Source organism: Poecilia reticulata, linkage group LG3, assembly GCF_000633615.1.
Source record: "Poecilia reticulata strain Guanapo linkage group LG3, Guppy_female_1.0+MT, whole genome shotgun sequence".
Taxonomy (NCBI): Eukaryota; Metazoa; Chordata; class Actinopteri; order Cyprinodontiformes; family Poeciliidae; genus Poecilia; species Poecilia reticulata.
Genome location: NC_024333.1, coordinates 4,447,087 through 4,475,065, shown reverse-complemented (window position 1 = coordinate 4,475,065; position 27,979 = coordinate 4,447,087). Strand labels below are relative to the sequence as shown.

At 40.4% G+C, this 27,979-nt stretch overlaps 1 protein-coding gene across 1 annotated transcript in view; it reads right to left on the bottom strand.

The window, feature by feature from the left end:
- Nucleotides 1-4,237: 4,237 nt before the first annotated feature.
- Nucleotides 4,238-27,979, bottom strand: part of itfg1 (integrin alpha FG-GAP repeat containing 1) — a 181,060-nt gene continuing 157,318 nt past the window's right edge. The window contains exons 15-18 of the mRNA XM_008404870.2: nucleotides 25,370-25,494; nucleotides 17,539-17,621; nucleotides 15,455-15,572; nucleotides 4,238-5,673 (exon numbers count right to left, since the gene is read on the bottom strand). Coding sequence (XP_008403092.1) covers nucleotides 5,614-5,673; nucleotides 15,455-15,572; nucleotides 17,539-17,621; nucleotides 25,370-25,494 — 386 coding nt within the window. The 3' untranslated portion in view covers nucleotides 4,238-5,613. The remainder of the gene's footprint in view (nucleotides 5,674-15,454; nucleotides 15,573-17,538; nucleotides 17,622-25,369; nucleotides 25,495-27,979) is intronic.

The window sequence follows — 27,979 nt, the reverse complement described above, 5'->3', positions numbered from 1 at the left end:
TAGGGGCGCAACTACACATTATTCAGGTGGATGCGAAAACATAAATCGGCGCCCCCCCACGAAGGAGCTTAGAAACGTACGCTCACCTGCCCCCCAAACCTCCTCCTCCAGACGCCGACACGTTTAGGTAAAACTCGCTACATTTACCTCTTTATGTGAGCGAGGTGAAGGAGCGTAAGGCGCGCTGAAGTGTACGGGAAAACATAATCGTTGTGCCGATTCAAAACATCTACAATAATGATAGTAACATTAATAATAAAATAATTGTCAGTGCAAAGTAGCCTACAAATTTTTTGGTGGGGGGCGGTGAGGGACCTGGATAAGGGCTAGGGGGCGCTGGCCCGAAAAAGGTTGAGAAACTGCTTTAAATAATTATGTTCAGTTATGCACTCAATACTTGGTCAGGAATCCTTTTGCAGCCTTCAATGCGGCATGGAGGCAATCAGTCTGTGGCTCTACTGGGGTGTTATGGAGCCCAGGATGCTTCGATGACCTTAAGCTCATCCAGAGTTTTGGGTCTTGCATCTCTCAACTTTCTCTTCACAATATCCCACAGATTCTCTATGGGGTTCAGGTCAGGAGAGTTGGCAGGCCAACAGTAATACCATGGTCAGTAATGCCAGTGGTTTTGGCACTTTGAGCAGGTTCCAGGTTGTGCTGAAAAATTAAATCTTCATCTCCATAAAGCTTTTCAGCAGATGGAAGCATGAGGTGCCCCAAAACCTCCTGATATCTGCTGCATTGACCCTGCCCTTGATAAAACACAGTGGACCAACACCAGCAGCTGACATGGMTCCCCAGATCATCACTGACTGTGGGTACTTGACACTGGACTTCTGGCATTTTGGCATTTCCTTCTCCCCAGTCTTCCTCCAGACTCTGGCACCTTGATTTCCAAATGACACGCAAAATTTGCTTTCATCTGAAAAAAGTACTTTGGACCACTGAGCAACAGTCCAGTGCTGCTTTTCTGTAGCCCAGGTCAGGCGCTTCTGCCGCTGTTTCTGGTTCAAAAGTGGCTTGACCTTTGACCTGRGGAATGCGGCACCTGTAGYCCATTTCCTGCACATGCCTGTGCACGGTGGCTCTGGATGTTTCTGCTCCAGACTCAGTCCACTGCTTCCACAGGTCCCCCAAGGTCTGGAATCGGCCCTTCTCCACAGTCTTCCTCAGGGTCCGGTCACCTATTCTCTCTGTGCAGCGTTTTCTGCCACAATTTTTCCTTCCCACTGAGGTGCCTTGATACAGCACTCTGCAAACATCCTATTCATTCAGAAATTTCTTTCTGTGTCTTACCCTCTTGCTTGAGGGCGTCAATGATGGCCTTCTGGACAGCAGTCAGGTCAGCAGTCTTGCCCATGATTGCGGTTTTGTGTGATGAACCAGGCTGGGAGTTTTTAAAAGCCTCAGGAATCTTTTGCAGGTGTTTAGAGTTACTTTGATGATCAGATGATGAGGTTAACTGCTTGTTCAGAGAACCTTTTCATGATATGCAAATTTTTTGAGACAGGGATTTTGGGTTTTCATGAGCTGTATGCCAAAATCGTATTAAAACAATAAAAGACCTGAAATATTTTAGTTGGTTGTGCAATGAATCTAAAATATATTAGTTTAATTTTTATCATTACATTATGGAAAATAATAAACTTTATCACAATATGCTAATTTTTGAGAAGGACCTGTACATTTTTATTATTAGCTGAAAAATAAATAATCTGACCCCAAAGGTAGGCTTTTAATGTTTCACATAATAATGAGAAAGAAACTGTGCGGCTCTTGTTAAACGTAAGGAAATCATCAATTGTTAGGATGAATTTATTGAATGGCTCATCTGATAACAGGAGACTATTAAATCTCCAACCAGGGAAAGAACGGGGTTTATTCATAAAGTTTATATCAAGGCTTAAAGGGGAATGATCAGAAATAATAATCGGATAGTTTTCAGAAGATGTGACTCTGTGCATTAAAGAGCCATCAACAAAAAAATAATCTAAACGGGAATAGGACTGGTGTACCTGTGAGAAAAAAGAATACGTTTTTGTTAGTGGATTACGTGCCCTCCATGGATCTACATACCCATTTTGGGTCATAAAATCCAAAATTGATTTAGACATATTTGACTGCGTAAAGGCCCGAGATGAGGAGCGATCTACTGCTGGGATCATTACACAGTTCAAGTCCCCAGCTAGAATCAACAAATGAGTGTCAAGAAAAGGAAGTGTGCTAAATAGATTATTTATAAAATCTGGATTATCAAAATTTGGTGCATAAATGTTCACTAATAAAACAGGGGTGTGGAACAGACAACCTGCAATTATAAGAAATCTGCCATTTGTATCTTGCATTATTTTTGATGCTGTGAAATTAACCTTCTTATTAAACAATATGGCTACTCCTCTAGCTTTCGAGTTGAAGCCCGAGTGGTAAATCTCTCCAACCCATGAATATTTGAGCCTGGACCAATGTATATTCTGCAGATGTGTTTCCTGTAGAAATACTATACCAGGGTTTAAGCGCTTCAGATGAGAGTTTATTTTAGATCGCTTCACTGGACTGTTAAGACCTTTAACATTCCAACTTAGGAATCTAACAGCAGGTGAAGTTGAAGAAGCTTTCAAATCAACGGACATGTGACCAGTTGTTTAATTATAACAGAAGTTGAAAGATATTTTTTATTATATTAATTAATATTCCCCCTCCCCCCCTAATGTGAAAATATTACTTAACCAGACAAAACAAAGTCCCCAGAATGTGAAACAAATCCTTCTGATTGTAGTTCTCACTTGGTAATAGACCCGATGTAGATATTAGTCCCCTCGGGAGAGGTGAAAACTCGCGTAGTTCCACCATGGGTAATCCGCAACCGGGCCGGATGAAGTAAGCCGAACCGGACCCCCTCAATGCCACGGAGCCGGCGACGGCAATCTGTGAAGGCTGCCAGTGCTCGGGCCGTCCTGGCAGTATAATCGGGAAAAACGATTTACAGTTCACCTTGATCCGCTGCAGCTCCCTTGCCTGCCTGTCGCCCCATCGCTCCCATCAAGCCCGATGGGGCGAGGGCGCTCACCTGCCTTGGGTTTAGGGATTGGGATACGGTGAGCGCGGTCTAACAACGATTCCTCCGCGAAACCGAAGGCTTCCTTTAGCAACCTAGAGACCGCAGCCGTCGAAGCCGACAAAGGGTCTTCCTCCGGGACACCAATGATGCGGATGTTCTGACGCCGGGACCGGGACTCCAAATCATCACATTTATCCTCCAACTGTGCCACAGTTTTAGTAAGGCTGTCTACTGTCTCCCGGAGGCTGATGATGTCATCAGTGAAGGTGGATAGGGATGTCTCCATCTCAGCGACCGTTACGTTTAGCCCCGTAAAACTCTCCTGCACCACAGATAGGCCAGAGGACAATTCCTTCTTGAAGGATAGCAGCTCGGACTTAATCGAAGAGAGACTTTCACCAAGAACAGCATCCCGAAGAGCCGCAAGTAGCTCCTTTTAAAGATTGCTGGCATCGCCAATTGCAGCGGCTTGACCCAGGAGATGACTCAGCACAGGTCGAGGACTTACCACGAGGAGCAGGTCGCAGGTGAGACTGAATCGAATTTCCCCCTTTAACAGGCTTTGGTGGCATTTTGGTGACCAAGCAAAAAAGACAGTGTTCAATGTAAAGATTACTTATCGTTTGAGGTCAAAGTCAAGAAAAGTGCCGGGTAATAATCGGGAAAAAAAACAAACAAAAAAAAAAAACCCAGCCAACCCCGCAGGAGCACACCAAGACACAACTTACTTTTAAAGATTTCCTGTTTTATTCAGTCTATTCCTGTTTACCTTCATAATAGCTTGTAGACCCACCGGTTCCGTTCTGCTCCCCTCTTCCTTACAGGCAGCTAAGCTTCAGTTCAGCCCGCTTACTGTCGCTGCAGAGCGGTGAGGGCTGACTCACCAGGCGTTAGGCTGTTCAGCAGGTCGGTTCCTGAAGTGTGGCGATGAGCCCACTGGGATGCTCAGAGCCGCCTCTGGGGATCCTCTGAAAAATTAAAGGCCGTTTAATTTCACTGATGCTGAACTCATTACAAATTTAGACCATTTTTCCTCCAGCTTCCCAGCCACCGCACAAACACGGTGTTCTTCTGCAGCGTCTTCAGGGGAGAAACGCGCAGAGGCGGTCGACGTGGGAGCGTACGGGAAGCGGTTACAATAACTAATAAAAATAAAAAAAAAAACATCATAAAGCAGACTGACACGAGAAGAAACCTTTATTCTCAGCCAACATGTAGGCTAAACACAGTTAGATGCCTGAACATTCATTTGCGAGCAGAATTCACTTTACAGGATCAATTACAGTAAATCACACCCACGATTAATAATTAGCTTAGAAAGTGCAAACATCGGTGGAAAATAACATGGCGAGTCGGAGGGCGTGGCTCAGTCAAGCTTTTGAAGCTGCGAAAATGCAAGACAAATAATCTGTGAAAAAAATTAATCCAGCTCCTTTGCCTCGTCCCAAAACTAAACAGAAATACACCACCCAGTCAGAAACAGACAGGAGGAGGGTCTTAGTGCTGTCAATCACTTTAGATACAGCAGGCTCACCAGAACAGTTAGCATAGTTACCGATGACTGCGCAGAATTTTTTTTTCTGCAACGGTAAGTTGTTTATCCACCGTGAGCATATTGAGCTGTCAATCAATCATGAGATTGATTAACAGCTCCTCCTCCTGTTTCTGATTTTTTTGTTTTTGATCAGGGGCAGAGCCTTTTTTGCAGACTAGAATAGTAGATCACTGAGGAAGAGGAGGAGCTCAATTTTTTCCACAGATTATCTCTTTCATACAAAACTGTCACAATATGGTGACAGTTTTAATAAATATGGGAAAAAACAACATATTTTTGCAAAAGTTAAATGCTTCAGGTTTAAGAAGACTGAAGAGTCCAGTTCCAGCCACAGTAAAGTGGGCTTTGCTCAGCAGGACTGAGTGTTCAGACTGTTCCCTCAGCCCAGTGCAGACGTTTTGCAGATACTTTTATTTTTTTATTTTACTTCTGTGATGAGCTTTGATACAATCAGCTGGGAATTAGCAGTCAGCAAAGCTTCGACTTGTACCGGTTCACTTCTATTCATTTTCCATTCAGCTTCTCGTGAAAATGTTCAAATTCACAGAAAAAGCCAGAAGTGAAAAAAAAAAATTACAAAAATGAAAAGAAATAACAGGGATTTCAAGTTAACATTACCCACTTTCAACACTTGACCCAACAGATTCTAACCTTTGATGAAAGTTTTACTTAAATAAAAAAAAAACCCATAGCAACAAGCAGATGTGGAGTTACATGCAAACACAAATCTCTGCTGAGTCCGTCCCGAGAAGCTGCTGCTCCACAGTGCTCCCCGTCAGGACGAGCTTCAAACACTGGAATGAATAAATCAAATGCAACATAAATATTTCACATCCGACTCATTGACTGAAAAGGATATAAAAAAAATAAGAAAAAAAGAAACGCTTCAGGGCACATGAGTATCAATTTATTGGCCCCTGAAATGAGTGTGGGTCAGACTGAGTGTCTGGATGGGGGCTAGGGGGTTTGGGGGGCGTTCCTGTGGCGCAGAGCTGCTCCTTCACATGGCATCAAAATGGAAACGGTGGGCTTCCTGCCTCTTCTCTCGGTCGTCTGCTTTCTGTGGGACACACAGGAACACAAGGCACAGAGAGTCAGTCGTGTTGCTGAGGTCTACCTATCATGACATCAGAGCAACCTGTACCAGATGTTTCTGCTGCAACTCAACCTTACAGGAAAAAAATACAGTTTAATACCATAAACAATGACAAACATCTACAGAAATTTAAAATACAAGCAAAAATGAACCATAAGTCTAGCCCAATTGTAATTCTAGGCAATTGATAACTATGATTGATTGATTGGATTGAAATGATTTATTTATTTTTTTGTAAAGTGTCTTGAGACGACATTTGTTGTGAATCGGCGCTATGTACATAAACATGAAATATTGAAACAGAAAATGAACTGTTGATTCTCATTGTTCCTTATTCTTGCTGTTTCATTCTGGGTTTCTTATTTTATTGTTTTTTTTTTTTTTTACTTTTTCCAAGTTCTGCACAAAAACTTTTGAAAAGGCTGTTTGGTTTGTGTACAATCTGCAAATAAAGATCTTATCTGGTAATATAATTCAGCATGCTCAAACAAACATGCTTCAGTAGAAGAATTGTGGAACATTATAAGCTTATTTACCAAATATAAAAGGTTGGGAGGCACTTTAAAGAAACATCAACAAACACAAAACAATTACTTGAAGTTTCATCACAATTACATTTTCTTTCTAGAACGTAGGGCAGCTGATTTTTATTCGGCGTGAGAGGAGATTTGGTGAACAAAGTGCAGTTTAGCACCTCAACTATATGAAGTCAGAGCCGTGACATGAGCAGATGTTGCTTTGAACTGTGGTGCTGAAAAAAATAAACAGATTCCATCATATTTGGTAACTATTTCTATCATAATAATCTGCAGAAGGAAATTGTCTGACACTTCAACGTCCAAATTGTGTTTGAATTTTTATTTCTGCATCGTTTAAAGTTGCAGATGACCTGATGAAGTATCACTGCAATGTGTTATTTTTTGTTTTTCCTCCCAGCCTGTTTTGGCAACGATGGATTTGGAAAAAATGGTTAATAGCTGAGGTTATCCTTTATATGGATGCTCTGTCTTGTACATTGAAAATGCATAAATACAGTATTAAAAAACCCCCAAAACAAAAAGATACTTTCTTTCAAGTCAGTGGTTAGCAGTGTGTGCTACACCAACACCATGACTGCTGCTGATTGTTTAATTGAAAGAAGGTGCAGGTGGTGTTGACCTCTGATCCTGTGTGTGTGTGTGTTTTGTAAAGTTTCATTTCTGACTCTTCACATCCTGGGCAGGTGTTTCTGCTCACTCCTGCATTTTAAACGAGCTCAGGCTGTGAACAGGCAGCAGTGCTTTTGGATCTTATTTATTTGAGTTTCCTCTCCATGGTTGGCAGATAAACCTGAGACGTAGAGATGAAGTGTGTGCACAGTCAGAGGTTTTCAGAGTGTCACTGACTCCTTGCAGGGAAGTTTTTTTTTTGCAGTTCTGGTTTTCAGGCTCATCATCCATGCATTGAGATTTCACCGCGTCCTCTTTGAATCCTCGGTGACGAAATCCAACAAAAAATCTGTCAAATTTCACAATCTCTGTTAATAAAAAAAATAAATACTATAAATCTGTGTAGATTTTCACAACGCCGGGAGGAGCACAAAAAGAACAAAAAGAGAGGAAGAAACAAAAGATAAAAGAAAAAGAAATTAAAGAACAAAAAAAGAAAAAAACAAACAGAGAAGCAAACAGGTCAGTTATGTCTGACTGACAGTCGTGTGGTTTCTCCTCCTTCTGTTTTGGTTGCTATGCGTCGGTCAGCGCTCGGCCTCGCCTGCTGCTCATCCTCAGCAGCTTCCTGTGATGGCGTCCAGAGGAGCAGCTGCTGTGACTCCATGACCTGATCCAGGTGGTCTGGTCAGCTTTCAGGAAGTGCAGTGAGAAAGTGAACCAGACCAGATGAAGTTGTGAAATATTTCAGCATTCCTGTCCAAGTGCACAAATGGCCCACCTCAGGACCATTGAGGTGTGAAAGCACGCTAATGATATTTCACACAGGACCTGTAGCTTGTGGAACAAACTGCTGTCACAACTGCATTCAGATTTAATTCCTCTAAGATCGCAAAACGACGCAGCAGTATGAACAATTATTTACACACTTCTAAAAAGGCAATGAAATAAAAAATAAATTGTAATACATGTCTGATTAAAAACTAAACAATGAGAAGACGGCGTTTTAGAGAGCTGAAGTGTTATTTACTGCAGAGCAAACAGACACGGTCGGGGTGTTTGACTCCATCCATCCATCCATTTTCTTACACCCTTCTCCCTTAGTGGGGTCAGGAGGGTTGCTGGTGCCTATCTCCAGCTACACAGAGACACACAGGACAAACAACCATGCACACACACTCACACCTAGGGAGAATTTGGAGAGGCCAATTAACCTGACAGTCATGTTTTTGGACTGTGTGAGGAAACCGGAGTACCCGGAGAAAACCCACACATGCACAGGGAGAACATGCAAACTCCATGCAGAAAGACCGGGGCCGGGAATCAAACCCAGAACCTTCTTGCTGCAAGGCAACAGCTCTACCAACTGCGCCACAGTGCAGCGAATGAGTGTGTTTGACTCATTTACTAAAAAAGAAGAAGTGTGAATCCCTAATATCACAAAAAACAACATATGTAACCAGGTGATGACATGCAGGTTTAAGGGGGCTGTAAATAATGTTCATCACCCAACATGAAGCTGATCAGATGATTGAGATGTGACAAATAACCTCCTCTATACTCCTATCACAAAAACTAACCCGAAGCAAGTGTTCAAAAGGAACAAAGCATCCAGTATCGTGAACACTGGATCGTTTCTAAACTAAAAGCCAAGAAGATGGAGGAAATTTCCAATTAACCAAAGATAACATGAGGAGATCCTCCACTAACAACGGGAGGTTTTTGTCCTGTCTTCCAGACTAAACACAAAGGACAGTCGAGTGTCAGAATGGCCAAGTCAAAGTCCAGACCTAAATCAAATTGTTAATCTGTGTCTTGAAGTCCATACATTCTTTCCGTTCAATTTGACATGTGGCAGAAATGCTTCTGCAAGGCACTGTATCTGCTAGACACACTAATAAATAACAGTAATAAAAAACAGTTATAAATCAAGTGGCTGGTTTGTCTAAAAAAACCTGATTAAATGAGGAGTCTATATGACGATATACAGTTCAAAGAACCTAGAAGGGCATTTCGTATGAGGAGATGGTTCAACACATACACACGCTTTTATCCTTGAGTTAGCCGTCAAACAGCAGTTGATGATAAGCGGTGAGCATTTATCACCTGGTCACTGACACGGGCAGGAATGGTTGGATACGATGAAGAATAAATCAGCTCACTCATAATGTCAGCAAGGTCAAGCATATGTTGGAAACTGGTCAAATATTATGAATGAAAGAATCAATTTGAAAGAATTGGCGTATGTTCAAAAACTTTACAAAAGAACAGCTTGAGAACCTCAACAGTCTGAATGCTGTTCAGTAGCGGAGCTAAAGCCTCGTGTCAGCTCCGTCTCCACTGCTGCAAAGAATCAAGACTGCAAATTTATTCCCAGGCAGCCTTTTCATGTCCGGAAAGAACATTTGTAACCACAAACAGCTTCTATGTAAGTGTGAGGAAATTACCTGAAGAAGCGCTTAGAAATGTGTGATTATATTCTGTAATTTTGTGTTTTGGCCAGGTGGACATAATTTGAACCACTTTGTACCGTTAACCATTTCACCAACAGGAAAGGCTCACATTTTTAAAATGTGTTTTGTATGAAACATTTTTATTTGCATAATACTTGAGTTTAGTTGCAGAGTACAAACAAGATGGATGAAGCTAAAGCTGACGGTGAGGCCAACACCAAAGCAAACTACTATTGTCTTAAAGAACGTCTTTTGTTTAAATCAGATGCTATTTTAAAGTAAATTATGTTTGCATTGATAGATTATTTACACAGAAAGTTATGTTTACCAACAGTATTCACTTTTTTCAGATTAAATTTGGTTTGGTGGTTCGGTTCAATCTTATTGGACTCGCTGTTAGCTTTAGCCTCCAGGGCTAGCTAATTTGAATTTAAATAAAATAAATATTCCAGTAGCATCAACTGTTGTAGGTAGTTGATGCTCAACATATTGCCTAATTATCAGAGAACATTGCATCTAAAAATYCAGACTCCAGCTCTTCTTCAGCCAAACCGTCCGTTCATGGACGGACCTCCCTGGTTTTGAGTCCAATAGATGGACAGTGACATGTTTACTCCATTTTTTTTATCCTGTCACTTTCAGTTTGGAATAAAGCCTTCATCTCTCTTCAAAGAAAGGCCCGTCTCATATTGAATGCGACCTGTTCTGATGCTCAACGTTTTCAGGAGCTGATGGACTGATTTCCTTTAGACGACCGATCCACTGGGGGCTGATGTTGCTGTAATTGACTAGCCAAGGCGCGCCACCTAATAATCAACCCGAGGCTTGAATAATTATTAGGCAGCGCTGCATTGACGTGTTTCTGTCAATAGATTTTATAGACGTAGTGTTGAGTTTGTGTCTGAAAGCAGGTAGGTAGCTCCATTGGAGCATGACTGGGATTAAATGCCAGCTAATTAAATTTGACCTGTGTGAAGATCAGATTGATTACATTCTGCTTCATGTTTTAAAAATCTCATTTTCCCCCCCTACATTTTCATTCCTTTCTGGCATTGATTTAAGAAGATATTCTAAATATCGTCACTAACGACAGAAATGCACAGAAGTTTGCAGGATTTTCTGTCAAAGCCCTGTCGGCTTGTTAGCCTGGACAACACATCTTTTGCCCCCCCTTCCGCCCCCCCCACCTGCCCTCGTGTTTCTGCCCTCTATCTGACTTTGTTATTAGAGGAGCAAATACCAGAGGCGGCAGTGCAAACAGACAGAAATGCTAAATGTCAATCAGCTGTCTCACCCTGACCTTATCGGATGCACCCCCACTGTAAGCAGGTTGAGAGGAGAAGAGACATGAGAGAGGGTGTTCCAGCCGGGGTAAATCACTCACTCAGAATCTGGATTCCCTGGATGGGGAGGAGGGGAGGATACTCCCAAATGAAGCAGGGATATAGAGCTTTTAGAAAGTCTGAACTGAACCGAACCTATTGGTCTTAAAGTGAGAGTTCAGTTTAAATTTAAGGAGAGTTCAGGAATCACAGCTTTTATTGATACAAGCCCAGTCCATAATATCTTCATGTTAAAAATTTTTTAAAGTTGACTACGTAATTATATGTTATTGGAAGATATTGTTGACAATACAGTGTTGGCACCAACTGTAGCCTTAAAGGGGCAGCATTATGTGTTTTCCAGACAAAATAGTCCCATTTCATAACACAATCAAGTAACTATGTTCACTTAAGATTTTAAAAAAGTGCTATCTATATCAAATGTGACTTAAAAGAAAATTGACTTCATAATTTAACTCCTTGAAATTGGGCCTCTGTTGCTTTAAAAACTTCTGCTCCTTCTGAAACTCCACCTTCAGGAAGTCATCACAACATGGTTCCTCTATTTAACAATGTTTTTCTTTATTTTTTTTAATCAGCATTGCAATGAAAAGTAGCTCCTGTAAAGAGCTCAGCAGATACTCTGTTCCACCAGGTGTTTGCTAATTGCTGCTGGCTAGTCTGAAGGAGCTGAGGGCTGCTCTGTGAGGCGGAAGCTCTGAAGCCTGAAAACTCCAGTTCAGAGGAGGAGCTGCACCTCAAAGGTGGAGCTGGGTCCCAACAGGCGTTTTGCACAGCTGAATGTTGCCATGGGAGATCAAAGGATCTCTCAACTATGATCGGCGGGAGTACAGCGAGGCGGACCATATTGTCTCATGTCTATCAATTAATCAGGAATGATGTTTGGAATTAACAGCTACTAGTTAAGCACATAAAAAAAAATGTGATCGTCGATGGGCAGAAAAAAACTAAAAACCACTTGCTGAATTGTATCCTCAGGACTGGAGAGATGCATGCTCAAAAGAAATAAAACATCAATGAGGAAGATTTATAAAATATGTCTAGGGAGGTAGAAGGGTTTGATGATTCCAGATAAAAACACCTACACCGACATCAAGCCCATTGACAAACACCAGGAGGTAAATGCCTGGAAAGATGTGAGAAAAAATTATTTTGTTGCACTGAAGAATTTACATAAATTTCCTTTTGATAAAAAATATTTTAGAGGAAAAAAAATCCCATCATGGAAAAAGAAATAGTAGTTTTTTATAAAATCACTTCAAGTCAAACACAATGGTTGGTAGACTCAACACTCATTTAACAATAAATGTAACTGAAACATTTTCTGTCTTCTTCCTCTTCTTCTAGGAACTTAATTATTAATTCATGACTCTCTGTGAGCCTGCGATACGTTAAGATGAGGCACCAAGGACCCTTTCTTAGCATCTGACCTCAAAGCTGGACGAGGAGCCATATTTATCTTGTCAGCATGCACAGAAAGCAGAATGGTGAGGAAAGTAAAAAACATAATTTTTATTTTCTAAAGCTCACTGTTGGAGAACTGCAGCAAAGAATGACAACTTGGAATCACCAAGCCCTAACAACCATTATACCAAATCCACTTGGCAACTGGTCGTTTAGCAGCAATGCCAGGAAAAAGCCTTTTCCGTCTTCCCACATGTGGAGCTTGCCACAGTCAGTTTAGGTCCCAGACTGTTTCTGGGACCTAAACTGGAACATGTAGTTTGATCAGATGAGATTAAAATTTAGCTTGGCGGTGAAACAAAAACCCAAAAAACAAACACTAAATGTTGAAACAAAGAGCGGCGAAGACGAAAAGCTGATCAGGCAACTTGATGCGATCCTTTCAATAATTAACAGATAAGATTAGGTCGTTTATTCTAGGTAGGTAAACCGGCTCTGAAGCTGCATTCTCAGGACAGATTGTATCAGAATCGCATTCAGTTGAGTTTGACACAAACAAAACTGGTATTGTGGTTTATTTGAAGAAGTGCAGACTGTCTTCTTCGTTCTGAATTCATACCAAAGGAGCAGACTGAGTCTTCCAACAAACTAATATAACCTTTGAACTGAGTACAGACTCAAACCAGCCAGACATGATGCTCTTCAGTCTCTATTTTAAACTTGAACTGATTCTTCTGAGGAATGCTGTAGGAGCGTCTGACGCAGCGTCTCGCTTACATGTGCAACACAGTACCACCTGCTGCTAGTTTGACTCGTTTCTATATTTTCATACGTTTTTTGCGTCGTCCCCCACTGGTAAAAATATCCTTAAAGCCGCTTAGATCCAAACTCTGCTCACATTCAGGCAAATGCAGCAGACTTACAGGGAAGGCGTTCACCTTACAGACAGAAAAAGACACAAATGATACAGCAACAACAAACCGCTTTTTCAGAATAAGGAGATTAAGTATTGTAGTGTAAAGTCCCACCAAGCTTCTTTACTGAAGACAAGACTAGAGGAAGAAAGCCTGGCAAAGAGGAAAGTTAAGAAAAAACCCTCTTGGTTCACGTGTTTTACAATCAGTTGTGATTTACGAAAGAATCAAGGAGTTTTTATTTAGTCAGTACAAGATGAGTTTCTGAACATAAAGGACTAAAATCAAATGTTTTGCTGTTTCTAATTCATTGCTATGCCTCGCAAAGGCAACATGCGACAAAGTCCCAAGGAGACGTTTGGTGAGAATATCAATCACTGCATTTTATATTCTGTTGTGAGCTCAGCACTGGTAATAGAAGCTCTGCTGTGTAGAGACCTGATAATACATTTAGCAATTCGGATCGAATTAAAAAGTTAATGCAGAGTGAATACTTAATGCGCCTCAATGTTTATTTAATCATCCAATGGAGTTTCTGAATTTTATCAGTTAAAACGACGATGTAAACCAAACGAGGTTCTGGAAATGGTTCAATCATTTTCTTCTCCTTTTACTGAAGGTTTTATTTTTTTAATTCATCAATCCATCCATCGTTTATGCTGTTTATTCTTGCGGGGCTGTGACAGGTTTAATTACTGGTTTATACACCCTGATCAGGTCAAATAACCACACACACACACACACACACACACACACACACACACACACACACACACACACACACGCACACGCACACACACACACACTCATATTTAAAGTGCAACTAAACCTCCTGTGAAAACAACCCTAACTCCAAATTTGACCCCATTTTTGAAAAGTTCCATCAATCCAAAACGGTTTAGGTGGGACAGGATGAGGGAAATTCCTGTTGCCAACTTGGCAATGTTGTGGTTAAATTTAATGACTTTTCAGACGCCTCTGGCAACCTTTTTTTAAAAAGCAATGAGCGACTTTGTTCTGTGTTATTGGAGACATTTGCGATAACATGTGAAGCACCAATCGCTGTGCAGTAACTGTCCCGACTGAGAAAATTCCACCCAAGGAATAACAAAAGGTGGCAACAGTTTATACAGCTTCACCATATAAATAGTTGACTTGGGGTTGGTAGGGTAAAAGAAAAGAACAGTAATGTATTTGTTAGGGTTTTATACACTTTGAACTGTCATGCTGACCAAATAAGTTGTACATGCTGTGTAAAGTTCAGAAACCACCCTGTAAATGCTCCCAACGGAAAGGTGAAGATCTGAGTAGCAACAAAATTTATATTTAAATTTGTATCTTTGAACAACCACAGTATCAACAGCATAAGAGAAGTTCTTGGTTTCGACATAAAATAAACTGGGAAAGTCAACTTTCTTTAAATAGTCTGTCAGTAAGTTGGTGGTACTGAAGATTTTCTGAAGAACTTTTGCAAACAGCTAAAGTCAATTAAAGCCAAAATCAATGTTATATATAAGTTTAGTGGTTTTAAAGAGGCATTTAACTTGTTCTATACATCATAATTTTTGTGAGTTTATTGATTTTTTACATACTTGGTACGTTTTGGATTGATAACATATGTATTATTTTTTTCTTTTCTTTTTAAATGTACTCCTCATATCGCTTGTACTCAGTGTGTGTGTAGGTGCGTGTGTGTGTGTTATTGTGTAAGGAAGCTAAAAAAACAATCAGGTTGAGGCCAGGTCTTTTCTACAAGTACTCACACTAATATTACCCTTCAATGGAGGACAATTAAAGAGCTCCTGTGTGTGTGTGTGTAATCATGCTCATATGGTAGATGTTCATACACATCCAGGCGCACACATGCAGCCCACATGCTCCAGTAGCAGATGGTTCAGACAGGATGCCAGAGAGTTCCTGCTCTTCTCCGATCGGCACGAGCCAATCACAGGGTTTGAAGTAGAAAAAGGGAAACAATAAAGAAAAAGTAGATTTGCTGGAATAATTTGTTAACCGTTCGGATTCTTGTGTCCTCGGCGACTGAACTGTGCGGCCCGTGTGTGTGTGTTTCTGAGAACAACCCGGCCAGAATGAAGCACAAAACACATGAGAAAACATGCACCGACTCCCTGGAGGGCACATTTAGGCAGTAATGAGCAGCAGATCTACCGTGCTGGAAGGACAGAAGAAGGCAATTACAGCTGAACGTCCTTCCAGGTTGTGGCCCGCGGGGATAGAAAGACGGTAGAGGAGAAGGACTGTGTGTGTGTGTGTGTGTGGCTCGGCGGGGAGGCCAGAGGACTACAGGACAGGCAGAGATCCATCTGCTGCCGGTTGTGACCAGTCTGCTCACCCAGTCTCTCTCCCTCAGTCACCAATAAACAAATGGAAGTACCAGGAAGTACCAGGAAGCTGCGTTTCACCGAGAAGGTGTGAACATTTACTACAGCAGAGAACCAAGTGAGTGTTTTCTGTGGCCACACCTTCTCTTTCCAGTGGAGGATGCCGATAATCACAAGAATGAAGACACACACGCCGATCAGAGCGATGGCCGTCAGCAGGACGCTGTTGCTAGGAGTGAGGTACAACTTAGCGCTCCATCTAAAAAGAGAAGAACAGGAAGACGTCACACACTACTACGGTTGTAGCCTCTAAAAACTTTGGGGTACTTACACATCGAACCATTTTCTATAGTTTAAATGTTTTGCTGCTGGATTAAAAACTGTAGCAAACTAATATTACCACCTCCAAACTGTGAAAATGTTTCTCAGTGTACAGCAGAGCACATGATTTACATATGAAGGTACAAACAACAGTTTTATACAGTGTAAAGGTAGGTGAAAGTGTAATATCTATAAGCCTTTTCAGGTAAATGGAACCACAGCTTTTTTTAGTTGACATGAATTGTGTTTTAGCGTCATTGCAATGCAACTGCTTTGAGTACTGATAACCTTGGTTTAGGTAGTGAGAGGATAATCTAGACTAAATTGCGTAAAATATTGACACACACATGAACTTGAACGACATCTCATCCTTAATGCCAAGGCTTTGAAATGACGTTGGTAAAACCTTTCCAACTGTCCATGATGTTTTGGAGTGTGTTTATAGGAACATTTGTCTAGGGGAGCGTTGGTGAGGTGAGACCCTGATGTTGGAAGAAAAGGTCAGACTCTACTGCCTCATCTCCACTGAGCGTTTCGGTACGCTGTTTTATAGTCCGACATATTCAGAAGAGCTGAACTAACGTCTAACACTGCCAGTTAGACGTTGTCCAGGCGGGGCTAAACCCAAATGTTGTGTCAAACTAGTGTAACAGCAAATGTGACGCACTATAATCCCTCATGCTTGTCACAAACAGAGATGATTTTCATCTTCCCTAATCAATGGATTGTGTTGTTGTGTGTCGCCAGTAGCTCCACCCTACTGGCGACACACAGCTACGGATGTACAGCTGAAGAGGTCCAATATGAGTCGGTTGTATGACTTGGTTTTACGTTCCAAACAGACAAAATAGATTTGTTTAGTTAATCTTTAATAAAGATTTGGTTTATTTGACTGAACACTACAGGAACTTGAACTGATTCTTCTCCAGTTCCAGAGATCTTTACATTCACATTCTTGACATTGTTTGAGGGGAGTAAGTCTGCTAAGTGCAGAGAGTGGTATGTACCTAGAGCGCTATGCATTTGAAAAAATGCACACTCTCACATCAAGTTTTGGTTGTGTTGGCCTTTTTTTCCTCCGCTGTAGCAGCATGAGGAAAAGTCTTAATGTTTCCAAGTAACAGAGTTTAGAGATGGCTTGAAATTTCCTCCTTTATTATTTCTGGTGTCAACAGAAAAGTAGAGCTAATCCATACTCTGACCTATTATGCAATGGAAAAACAAATATTCCAAGATCTTAAAGGAACAACTTCACACTGCTAATATTGCACAAGTGTGATTTGGTCCAGTTTATATCTATAACCAAGAGAAAGTGTTGGTATTTCGACACCGCAGGCAGAACACAAACCTTTTACCAAAGAGTGGCTGAGTTAATTTGTGTCCAAAGAATAAGAGCTCTTTTTGCTGCATTGAGCTCCAGCTGTGAGCCATCACAGAAGGACTATTGTTGCTGTTCTTCCTTCCCATTTTTCACAAAGGAAACAATCAAAGAACTACAGTAATCCCTCTAAAACTGTCATCATTTTGAAACCTTCAACAGCTAAGTGGTTTTACACCTGGGTGTAACGTATGGAGGGGGAGGGAGACATGTGAGTGTGTGTGTTTGTCAGAGACGAACTGCCATCTGGAGCTCCTCCTGGGCTTTCATAACAACATGTGAACAGCACCATAATAACACCCGCACACACGCTGCGATGCCGTGGTGTTTGCTCACCGGGCATTGTCTTCCTCTGAGAGACAACGCCGACACCGTCTGCAGCAAGCTGAAGGAGCTCGAATAAAACCGTGAATAGCAGGAGTGTTTAACTGTGTCTGTGGCAGCAGTTTACAAGAGAAACGTGTGTGTGTGTGTGCTTTTTATGTTTCAACTGAAATGTTTTATGTCTACGGTGAGTGTTACTGACCTGCGGGGAGTATTGTGTGGGAAGGGAATGACTATGAGCTGAGAGTTGGGAATGATGGCCGTCCACTCGTGTTTCCTCGTCTCCTAAAAAGAGAGAAAGAAAGCCAATAAATTAAAAGATGGCACGTGGTTACAATATTTTAATTTGTGCTGAGGGAAACTAAAAGATGTGCACATTTCTGTGCTTACCTAAAGCTTTTATGACAGTCTGTCAATTGAACAAAGACGGATTTATTTAAGACTGTTCATAATCTGAAAACAATCATATTTTACCGAAAGTGACTAAGGCAGCTTATCCAATGTCTCGGGAAAAACACCTTGAACTTTTCACATTTTACTACGTTACAACTAGGGTTGTTACTTTAACATTGTTAACTTTGATTAATGCATTACATAGTGTGACAAAATTAATTGTATTTTTGTTGCTTTTATTTTTTTATACATACGAAAGTCCCAAGCATTTCTGGTACGCCGGTAACTCTGATGCAGAAGCTACATCTGCAAACGAAGCAACCAACGACAACCTGGTCCTCAAGAAACAATCTGATGGGATTCAGGAAAAACTACTGTTGTGTTCAGATTGTGCTACAAGGAGTCAGTGAAGCTATTCAAGCCTAAAATAGCATCTCAATGCTAACCATGTTGCTGCAGCGCAAACTGGAGCCACATTTCTAAAGAAGTTTCATGAATGATCAGTTTATGTAACAGTTGAAAGCTGAATGGTTATAACAGCATCTGACGGTTGAATAACCTACATAAAAGATTAAATAGACATGTTGAGCTCATATGTACGTCTATTCAATAATTTAGCAGTAAAAAGAGTTTTGGAATTGAAAATGTTGCTTAATTTGTTTGTTTGATGCCATCAACTTCTGTTGATTACAAAACCCAACATTAACTCAATAAAAAATTTTAATCAGTTCCCACTACTAACTTCTTAAGGCAATTTGACATTTTTCTGATTTTTTTCTGCTCTATCAGATAAAATCTCAATAAAGCGCAATGTATTTTGTGTTAGTAATGTGACAAAATCTGGGAAGGGACCCGAGATGTGAATACTTTCTCGAGACCCTGCAGCAGCGTCAACTGAAGAGTAAGCTGAGAAAAAAACACGAGAGGTGAGAGACAGCAGATTGTAATTACTAGAAACACATTAAGGCAGGAGCGAGGATTAAGGTGTAATTATACAGAAAATTAAAAACCTGGAGAAACGACTACATCTCTTATCAGAAATATGTCTTAAATTATAGAGTTTAGCTTCACGTCTATTGTTACCTGTCATTTACCAGGTAAGCTCACAAACAAACCCAGCATTAGGAAAAGGACGAAAGGACAAATATGACTGTGTTCCAGTGAACTGATGGTAGAGGCAGCTCTGTGTGGGCGATGCTTGACTGACTGGGCCAGAAAACTTCATAACGTCTGACACAGCCGGGCAGTGCATGGTTTCACAAACAGACTCATAATCTGAGATGATTCATTACAGATTTATATTACAACCTCTGCATTTTATACTATTTCTTTTTTTTGTTTCGGAAACATAAAAATTGTGTCTGAGACGCAAAGAAAACAAAAAGCCGGAAGAACTTTGTAAAGAGATTTCAGTAAACAGGACAACTGAACTGGTGAAGTGAAGTTAAACTAAATTACCTGAAGTCGATATCATAAACGTAAAGAACATAAAATGACCTCATCCGTGAGCTGCAAAGTTCAAACGTTATGGAAATTAAAGCTTTTCCTTCACTGAAACAAGAAGAAAATAATAAAAAATATATCTCCTTGCTTCTATGTTTGTAATGTGTTCTTGCATTACAAACATTTCAATACAAAACATTTATATAATTATGTTTTAATATAATTATAGCTTATAGCTTAATATGATCCACAAATCATGACAACTCAATGCTGAAACTGGCTTTGGATTCAGCGGTATATCCAAAGTTGGTAACTATTTTTGCTTACTTCTGGACCAATGTAAATCAGGTCTGTAGCGTTTGGCTAAATATGATTCTGGACCTTATTATTCTACATTATCTACAGATTCTTGGGTAAGAATCTTGGATGACAAACCACAAAACCAAAGTCACTAAAAAAAGTCATAGACCCAATTTACAACCCTGATCTAAAAAGAACTAGGAGCAAATAAAAAAGAAATTAAAAAATGATAATTAAAAAAAAATCATATTTGATCTTTTGATGGAGTGTGTACTTATCTTTACTCGCCATCAGTAACTTAGAAACTAAACTGATCACAGAGTTGGAAAAAAGGCTTAAGTTTGATGTAGCAAATCAAAGATAGAGATCATGATCTAAATATAAATTTTTTGCTTGCAAAATTTCTATTATGCAACAACAAATATTCGCGTTTTATGTGTTGGACCTCGCAATTTTTAAAACATTTTTTATTGCAGAGTCTATAATTATTTACAGTCAAATAAAGACAACTATATTGATAAACTATATTGATAAAATAAGCAATATTTTAATATTTTAATTCAAAGCGTTTTTTCTGCTAAATTAATGAACACACATATGAGCTCAACAACGAAGACACTTGTAGTTTTGTATTTGTTATACAGTTAATAAAACCATCAGATTGGTGCAAAGTGATGTCAAACCCATTCAAATGGTTCAGCTGATCATTCATGGGCTCCAGTCAGAACATTAGTAAGTAAAAAAAAAAAATGCTTTAAAATATTCAATTCATTAAAATCTATGTGATTATTTCATCAAAATTAAAATGCTCAAAACCAAGCCCTAATTTATTATAATAAAAATAATAAAATTATTTTCCAGTCATATTACAGTCCGTGTAGGATTCGAATTTTAGAATTTTTTCTACATTTATAATAATAATAAAAAAAAAACACAGAATGAAGACAGTTTAGGATCAAGAGTTGCCAGAGCTACAGTTTATGAGCTCAGCGTTACCAGAGGCAACAGGGGCAATCACATCACTGATCCCAAGATCACAACCGCGCTCAGAGCTGGAGGGATCTGTAACATTTCCAGTCTGGCAGAATATGGAAGCGCCGCTGTTTTTTAATTGTGATTCCCCGTTCCTCAACACCAGAGCGGGAACCACGTCTCGCAGCTATTTTAAATAAGCGTGCAGCGGAAGGCGTTGCTTTTTTAAACAAGAAAAAGCACACTCCTGCCGCCAGCCATTGTCGCTTAGCTCTCGGAAAGCGCCGACCATTGGTGGCAACCAGTGGGGGGTGGAGGATGGTTGGGCGACGTTGGAGGCGAGTCAGCCTCCACTGCTGCTGTCTGGGAGCAGATCTGATTTGGCTGTTTGGAGAAGGAAAACCTTCCCAAATCTTCAGAGAGAAAGACAGAGAGAGAGAGAAACAGTCTGGTTCAAAGCCAGGGAAAGTAGCGCCGCTACCAGAGAGCCGACAGAGGCGGATTCAGACATGGCGGGTGAGAGTGACAAGTAGGGGACTGATTAGTGAAGTAAACCACTTGAAGCAGCAGAGGGAATCCCCTGGGTGGAAGATAAGTAAGCAGGAGGAGAGACACTCACAGAGGAAGAGGTAGTAACAGATAGCAGAGATCGGATGGAAAATGGAAGACATTCAAGCACGTTTCACAGACTGTCCTCCTCAGTGACACAGCAGACAGGAACACGCTCAATGTTATCGTTTACATCTGGAAATTTTGCACACGCACACAAGGCTGGAGGGCAAAAAGACTATTCCTTTACTTGCCATCCATAGCCATGCTGCTGCAGCAGTACAATTCAGTTATCTAAATGAAACCTGGAGATGTAGGTATTATTAATTTAGTGCAGTGCGCCACAGCAACAAGAAAAATAACACAGAAAAACAATAGAAGAATAACTCAAAATCACTCGTATTATTATTTTTTCTCACTCCGAGCCGTAGAAACTGATTGACAACAGCTCCACTGGCTGACAGAGCGGACATTACTATCAAGTGTATCCTCAGACACTTCGACGTTATTCACCACCTGAAAACACAGACATTACCCACACCAAGAACAGAACATTCAGTTGGTCACATAATGTTCTCATGCTTGAAGTTTCCTCTCAGATTAATAAGTGATCATCTGAACACAGCAGCAGCAGTAGTTTAAATTAAGCAGGTGTTTATTTTTAACACCTGTTTCTCTGATGATCTGTCACAGAGTTGGTGTGTGGGTTGCCTTCCTTTATTTCTAGAAACCAAACAGAAACAGAATTCTGCAGCACATCTACATGTTAAGGATGTCAACGTCAAACTAGCATAACACTCGTTTCATACTTTTGCTTTATGAAAACTTTTCAGTGACCAGTGAAATGTGATGCCCTTGGACCTTATTATGTCATCACAGTTGTGACAATTAGCAGCAAAACTCTTGGTCCCTTTTTCTTTATTCATTATGCGTATATTTAAGATTTAGTGCATTATTTTGACAACTTGACAGCTAAAACCAATGGTAGCCATTGTAGGCAATCAGGTGCAGGATAATCGTCACATCACAACATTTCAGTAGGTGAGAAATTACAAAAGTCAGGGTCGGAAAGCAAAGATTGGATCAAATATTCAGTGCAAGAAAAGTTAATTCAACGGTAAAACGCAGACAGCTGAGTAAAACAGGTAAAACATTTTTTCTTTGTCATCGTTGAGTTTACGGATCAAAGATGAAAATGCTTTAACTTAAGGAAAACAGCACTGTTTGTCCTAAAACAAACAAGAAAACAATCCATAAATTGAACGTAGAAATGTAAAATATACAAGTTACTATTTTCAGATTAATTTCACATCACATTAACGGTTTTGAATTGTTTTATAGTTTACGAATTTTTCCCGTCACAATTTTACGGTTTATTACTGTTAAATATAGAGATAGTTTAACTGCGTAAATCAGAGAGACAGATCAAGAACGTAGATAAACAGAAAGATTAAACCTAACAAAGGCGTCACGAAGGCACAGTGGAAAGGATTTATAAACACCGTCCTCTTTACAGTGGGGCCCGGCTTTTCCTCATTAAAGACTTTGTAGATTTAATGCAGTCCCTCCTCTCTCCAGACCCTCTGGCTGGGGAGAAAAAGCCCACTTTGCATAATAGACTGCATCTTTAGGCATTCATTAAGACACTTTGTAGAAGGAATGTGTAAGGAGGAGGGAAACTAGGAACACGAGATGATATAAAAATGTATAGGGATAAAAAAAAAAAAAGGACTGAAAAGAGGGACAATAAAGCAGCCTGGTTAAGCTGAGAGTTTTTGGGAGCACTACGGCTTCAGAGTTTGTCGGACTGAGTCATCTGCAATTTAAATGAGCTGCTTGACGAAGACCTTGGTGCCACACGGGAGAGGAGAAAAAGGGCTCTGTTGTTCCGAATTTTCAGAGCGACAAGTGTACCGGGAGAGGAAACAGAGCTGGAGATGGATGCGGCGATGGGGAGGGAGCCGAGCTGAAGAGCGATGACATTTATGGGAGTGAAGTAGAAAAATGTGGGAGATGAATAAATTTCATCAGCACAAGCTTCCTGTTGTTTAGCGTATTAGTTTTACATTAGCACTTCGTCCGACAGGATGCACAGATGGGCGACTTCAATAGTCGTTCACGCATCGGGGGCTTCCAGAGAAGTTAAACAAAGATTTGTTTTAAAGGATGTGACAACATTGAATTGTTGGCACTTCTGAACAGAAATGTACTGATGAGTTGGTTATAAAATTTTTTAAAGAATTAGTTTCAAAAACAGCAAAAACAAAAAAAGGGTTTTAAAAATCCTAAGGACAAATTTATAAATCTGGAAACATTTCTAGTTGTAAAAACTAGAGTAAAGGTGTAGAAACGAAAGGTGTGCCGACTAACACTCTTAGAGTTTTTTCACACCTGATAGTTCAGTAGACTCGTTTTGATTAGGGACCAAACTTGCAACATTTGTTACTTTTTCAGCTGGTGCGGTTTGCTTTCACACTGTATTGGGTCAAATGAACCAAACCCTTTAAAAATTTGTTCCAATTCTCACCTGTGGTGGCGCTGAACTTAGATCTACTGAAGAAAACAACATGAAAACTTCAGGAGAAAACACAAGCGGATGTACCTTTGTCACAAAATGCGAACAACAGTGGAAGGTGGTGAGATTTCAGCGGTTGTATAATTCCACTTTTCTCTTTAGGAAAACTCCAAAAACCACTTCTCCCACCAAAATGTTTATTTTGGTTGAATTTACCCAGAATTCCCTGTGCTATAGTCCGCTTTCTGTTTTTGGCGTTCACATATGCATTCAAAGCGCACCAGAGTTCACTCCAAACGAGTCCAGACCTGGGTTTTAAGACAGAAAAGAGTTTGCTTTTTCGGTCCACATCAAAGTTCGATTAGGCATTTCCACCTCCCCAAACGAACCGGATTGGAGTTCAGTTAAAGTGACTAAACAGGGCTGGTGTGAATGAACCCTAAGTTCGCTAAGGATGCAAGCTGTATCAAACAATAGCTGATAGTCAGGATAATTCCCAAACAACACAGGGATGTACTATATTCACTGAAACTTTACCAACCCTAACAAAAAACCCAAAGGTTTTGGGGACTGGACTTTTGGAATAATTATTGGTTTTCTGTTTTAAGTGCATGAAATGAGATCATTTTGATTTAGCTTTTTTAAAATATTTTTTTTAGAATTTCTTGTCTAGATCTGAAAAACGTCCCACAAAGTCCTGTATTGTCCATCTCCCACAACGTGTCCAAATATATTTCAATTTTTCAACCTTTTTTTCTTTTTAAATACAAACTAAACTCTTGAAAGTAAACCTTTTAACACATGATATGAGGTGTTGGCAGAAAACATGCCTCTTCTAAAGATATGGCCAAACATTGCTTATGACGAGTGAAAATACTTCACCGTGCTCATTAAGGAGAAGAAGAGAAGGAAAGTAATGTGAAAATATGAGTGTTTAGGAAAATAACCCATAAATTGATTTCAGAAATAGAAGATTGGAAAAAAATCCATACTGATTGTTAGTGCGATTTAAACTGGGTTCAGCTGTTATGCACACACACACACACACACCCACGCACACACACACACCCACAAGCCCGCGCCCACACACACACACACACATACACACACTTAGGGTTTAAAAGATGTGGGCATGGCACCTTTCTCACACTATCTAATGAGCTGCTCTCATTAGCAGACATCTTGTTTGAACACATTCCTTGACAGCTGATACAAGGCATCACATCTCTGCATAAACAGCTGCAAAAGAAAATGTGAACCAAGCTTTAAATGATGGTGAAAAATTCAGACTGCTCTGATAGATTCAGCTGTTTCTGCTCTGCGTTCATTTGAAAAGCAAATAAATAAACGAAAAGACGTTTTTGATTTTTTTTATTTATTATTATTTTATGAAAAAAATCTAACATCCAGCTCTTTGACATAAAAAAGCCGAGTTCGGAAACAAAACTTCTGCTCTCCGCCTGTGACTTTGAAATGCTAAACGTTTTCATGAATTATTCTATGAGTTGATATTTTCTTGGACAGCTTTTTGGCTCTGGATATCGCCGTCCCGCGGCTGTTTCTCCCCTCTCAATGCAGAGACATAAAGTGGCAGAGACACGCATGGCACGCGGCGCTCAGAAGGGACACAGGCTGTTCAGAAATAACTCAATTTGGACTTTTAACTTCAGCTTTCGTGTTCCAGGGAAACTTGCACCTAGGTGTTTAAATCTGATGTTGTTTGAGCTTTTTAAAATTTTTTTGATCTTTACATTTTTGTTTTTTCTTCTGCTAGACCAGACGATAATCTGTTCAACTACGCAGCCTGTATTTTTCTCCCCCACTCCCAGCCTCCATTGTGTCTTTAAACATGCATCCTCACCGTTTCTCCAGGCTTCCTGGGAATGCCGACGAAGAGGTGGTCCAGAAAGTTGGCGCTGCGTCCGAGGCCCAGCACAGTGTAGGGCAGCTGCAGGGAGAAATGAGCCGACTGGCTCAGCTGACCAGCTGCAGGGATACACAGAAAGAGAAGCAAGAGATGTAGATTTTTATGCAGTTTCTTTTAGAAAGCCGTGAAGCGGCGGCTGGGATGAATTCTCCTCACAGGTGCTGCAGGCATCTATTGAAAGACGGTGAGTCATGCAGGCTCGGCAACTGACTGATTTTAACCTACCGAAACCACGGAGAGAAAACATTTTTTTCTCGTTTAGTGAAATAGCTGAGCAGCTTTTTAACGGATGGAATTTGTTATTTGTGTTTCCATGGCCACCATGAATTATTAACTTGCTCTGCTCTCTAGTCTGTTTCTGAATTTTTGGAAAATAAACTAAAGCTATATTGCAACATTCCAGCTCACACACATGCACACACTGTTTTTAAATTTGTTTTGTAATGTTCATGCATAGTTTCACTTAAGACTACAGCTGCCATGTTTCTACTTCAATAATCATCTGAACTGTATCCGGCTTTATAGTGCTTAAAGCTTGTACAGTATAAACACATGTAGAGTGAGTTAATGAGAGTGGAGTGTTTCTTTTGGGTCTGATTTGACAACAAAATGTTTTATTATAGCTGGGGCGACTGAAAGGAAGAGCTAGATCACGCACTAGTAATGCCAGAAATGTTTTGTATTTCAAACTCAACCCTAAAATAATGAGCTATATTATTTTCTGCCAAAAGATGATTTAATTCCCATGAAGAGTTGTCGGTTCACATAACAGCTGACAACACAAAACATACAGAGACACATAGAGCTGCAACGGAATGGTTTAGATTAGATCAAACCAGATCTTTGTTAGAATGGCAAAGTCAAAGTGTAAACCGAAATCACATTGGCAATCTGTATAAAGTACTGAAAAAGCCTGCTCACAGATGTTCTCCATCCAAACTATTTTCATATAACAAACAAACATGTCAGTTTTTAGATGTGGAAAGCTGGCAGGGAAATATCCAAAAATAGTAAAAAAAACGACCCCAAAATAACTGAAAACGACATCTCTGTTTCCTGCCACTTCCTGATGATGCGCTACTCTGTGCTGGTCTATCAAATCAAATCCCAAAAGAGGGAATAGCAGCTTGTAGCTACAATGTGAGAAAATGAGAAAAAGGTCAAGGGGTTTAAATACATCTACAAGGCAGTGTATCAATCAAACTGTTCCCCACGGAGCTGAGCGGAGCTGATCAATGTGGAAATGGATCTCATTCAGCAGCAGTCATTCACGCTGCTCTCTGTGCAACTTTCTATTCTTGATGTTACGTCTTCCTTCCTTCAGATCAAACGTCATCCCAACAGCTCCGACCCGAGTCATACATTTTAAAAGACGTTGTCCCTGATGCTGAGCAAAATGTATGTATAACCTTTGAATTCGAGAAAAGCTGCAAAATAATTTCTAAAAAATAATTTTGGTAATTCTAACTAAGCTAAAATAAGAAAAGTTCGGTCTGATTTAACTTCAGACGATGTTTGCATCTTTTTATTTGGTGTAAGTAAATATCTGGTTCCAAACAGATATTTGAGGGAGATGCATTTTAGGTGCATCTCCCTCATGCACCTAAAATGCTTTCAGCTACAAAACACAACGTTGTGCAACAAAGCGAGATATAAATACCTGGAAACAAAAAAAAACACCAAAAAAACCTGAGATCCCGAGCTGCTGTTTCATAATCATGTTTTGATGTTAAGGGCGACTGTCTTACAGTGCAACAAACATCCTACCTAACTGAACAATATGAAAAAAGCAGAAAGTTTTGCTCTAAATAATCATCCTCTATTTAAGTTTTACATGATTTTACATAATGAGACTGATGAGAAAAAAACGAGAGACCCTAGATTCTGACGTAGAGAGGCATCATAAAAGATACAAATCAGCAGGAGACACCTGAGGCCGGCACAACACTTCTTTCCGTCCCGCCTCCACCTCCCGTTCTGTTCTCACCAAGCCTTCTGTATTTAGTTTCCTTCTTTCAGCCTGTCCTCATCTCTCCACGTTCCCCCTGCTACATCACTCCGATTTGGCCTTTTGCTTTTCCCTCTTTTCATCCCTCCTCGTCGTCTCCTCTCTCGCTCCACTTCAGCTGCTGTATCTCGCCCACGCCACCCAACTCTGCCAAGTGCAGCCGACATAAATCAACCTCTATGTGGTAAACAAAGAGAGGGAAGGAGAGAGGGAAGGGTGGAAGAGGAGAAAGCCTGGAGGCAGCCAGTGATCAGAACTAATGTGGATAGACTGCGTATTGCAGACCACGGGGAGCACAACAGATAGGTTTCTAATCTATGCTTAGCCTCGGTTTAGATGAATAAGGAAAAGAGAGGTTTCTTTCATTTTGGGTAATCTGAACTCGGACCATGCGAGTCCACCTCGGTCTTTGAAGGTCTTAGTTTTTGCCCCTGGTGCTTTACTTAAGTGGAGGCAAACCATTCCTTAATGACGGACTACAAATATATGCCTACTTTCCACTGGTTAGGTGGAAAGTAGGCATACTTCCATATATA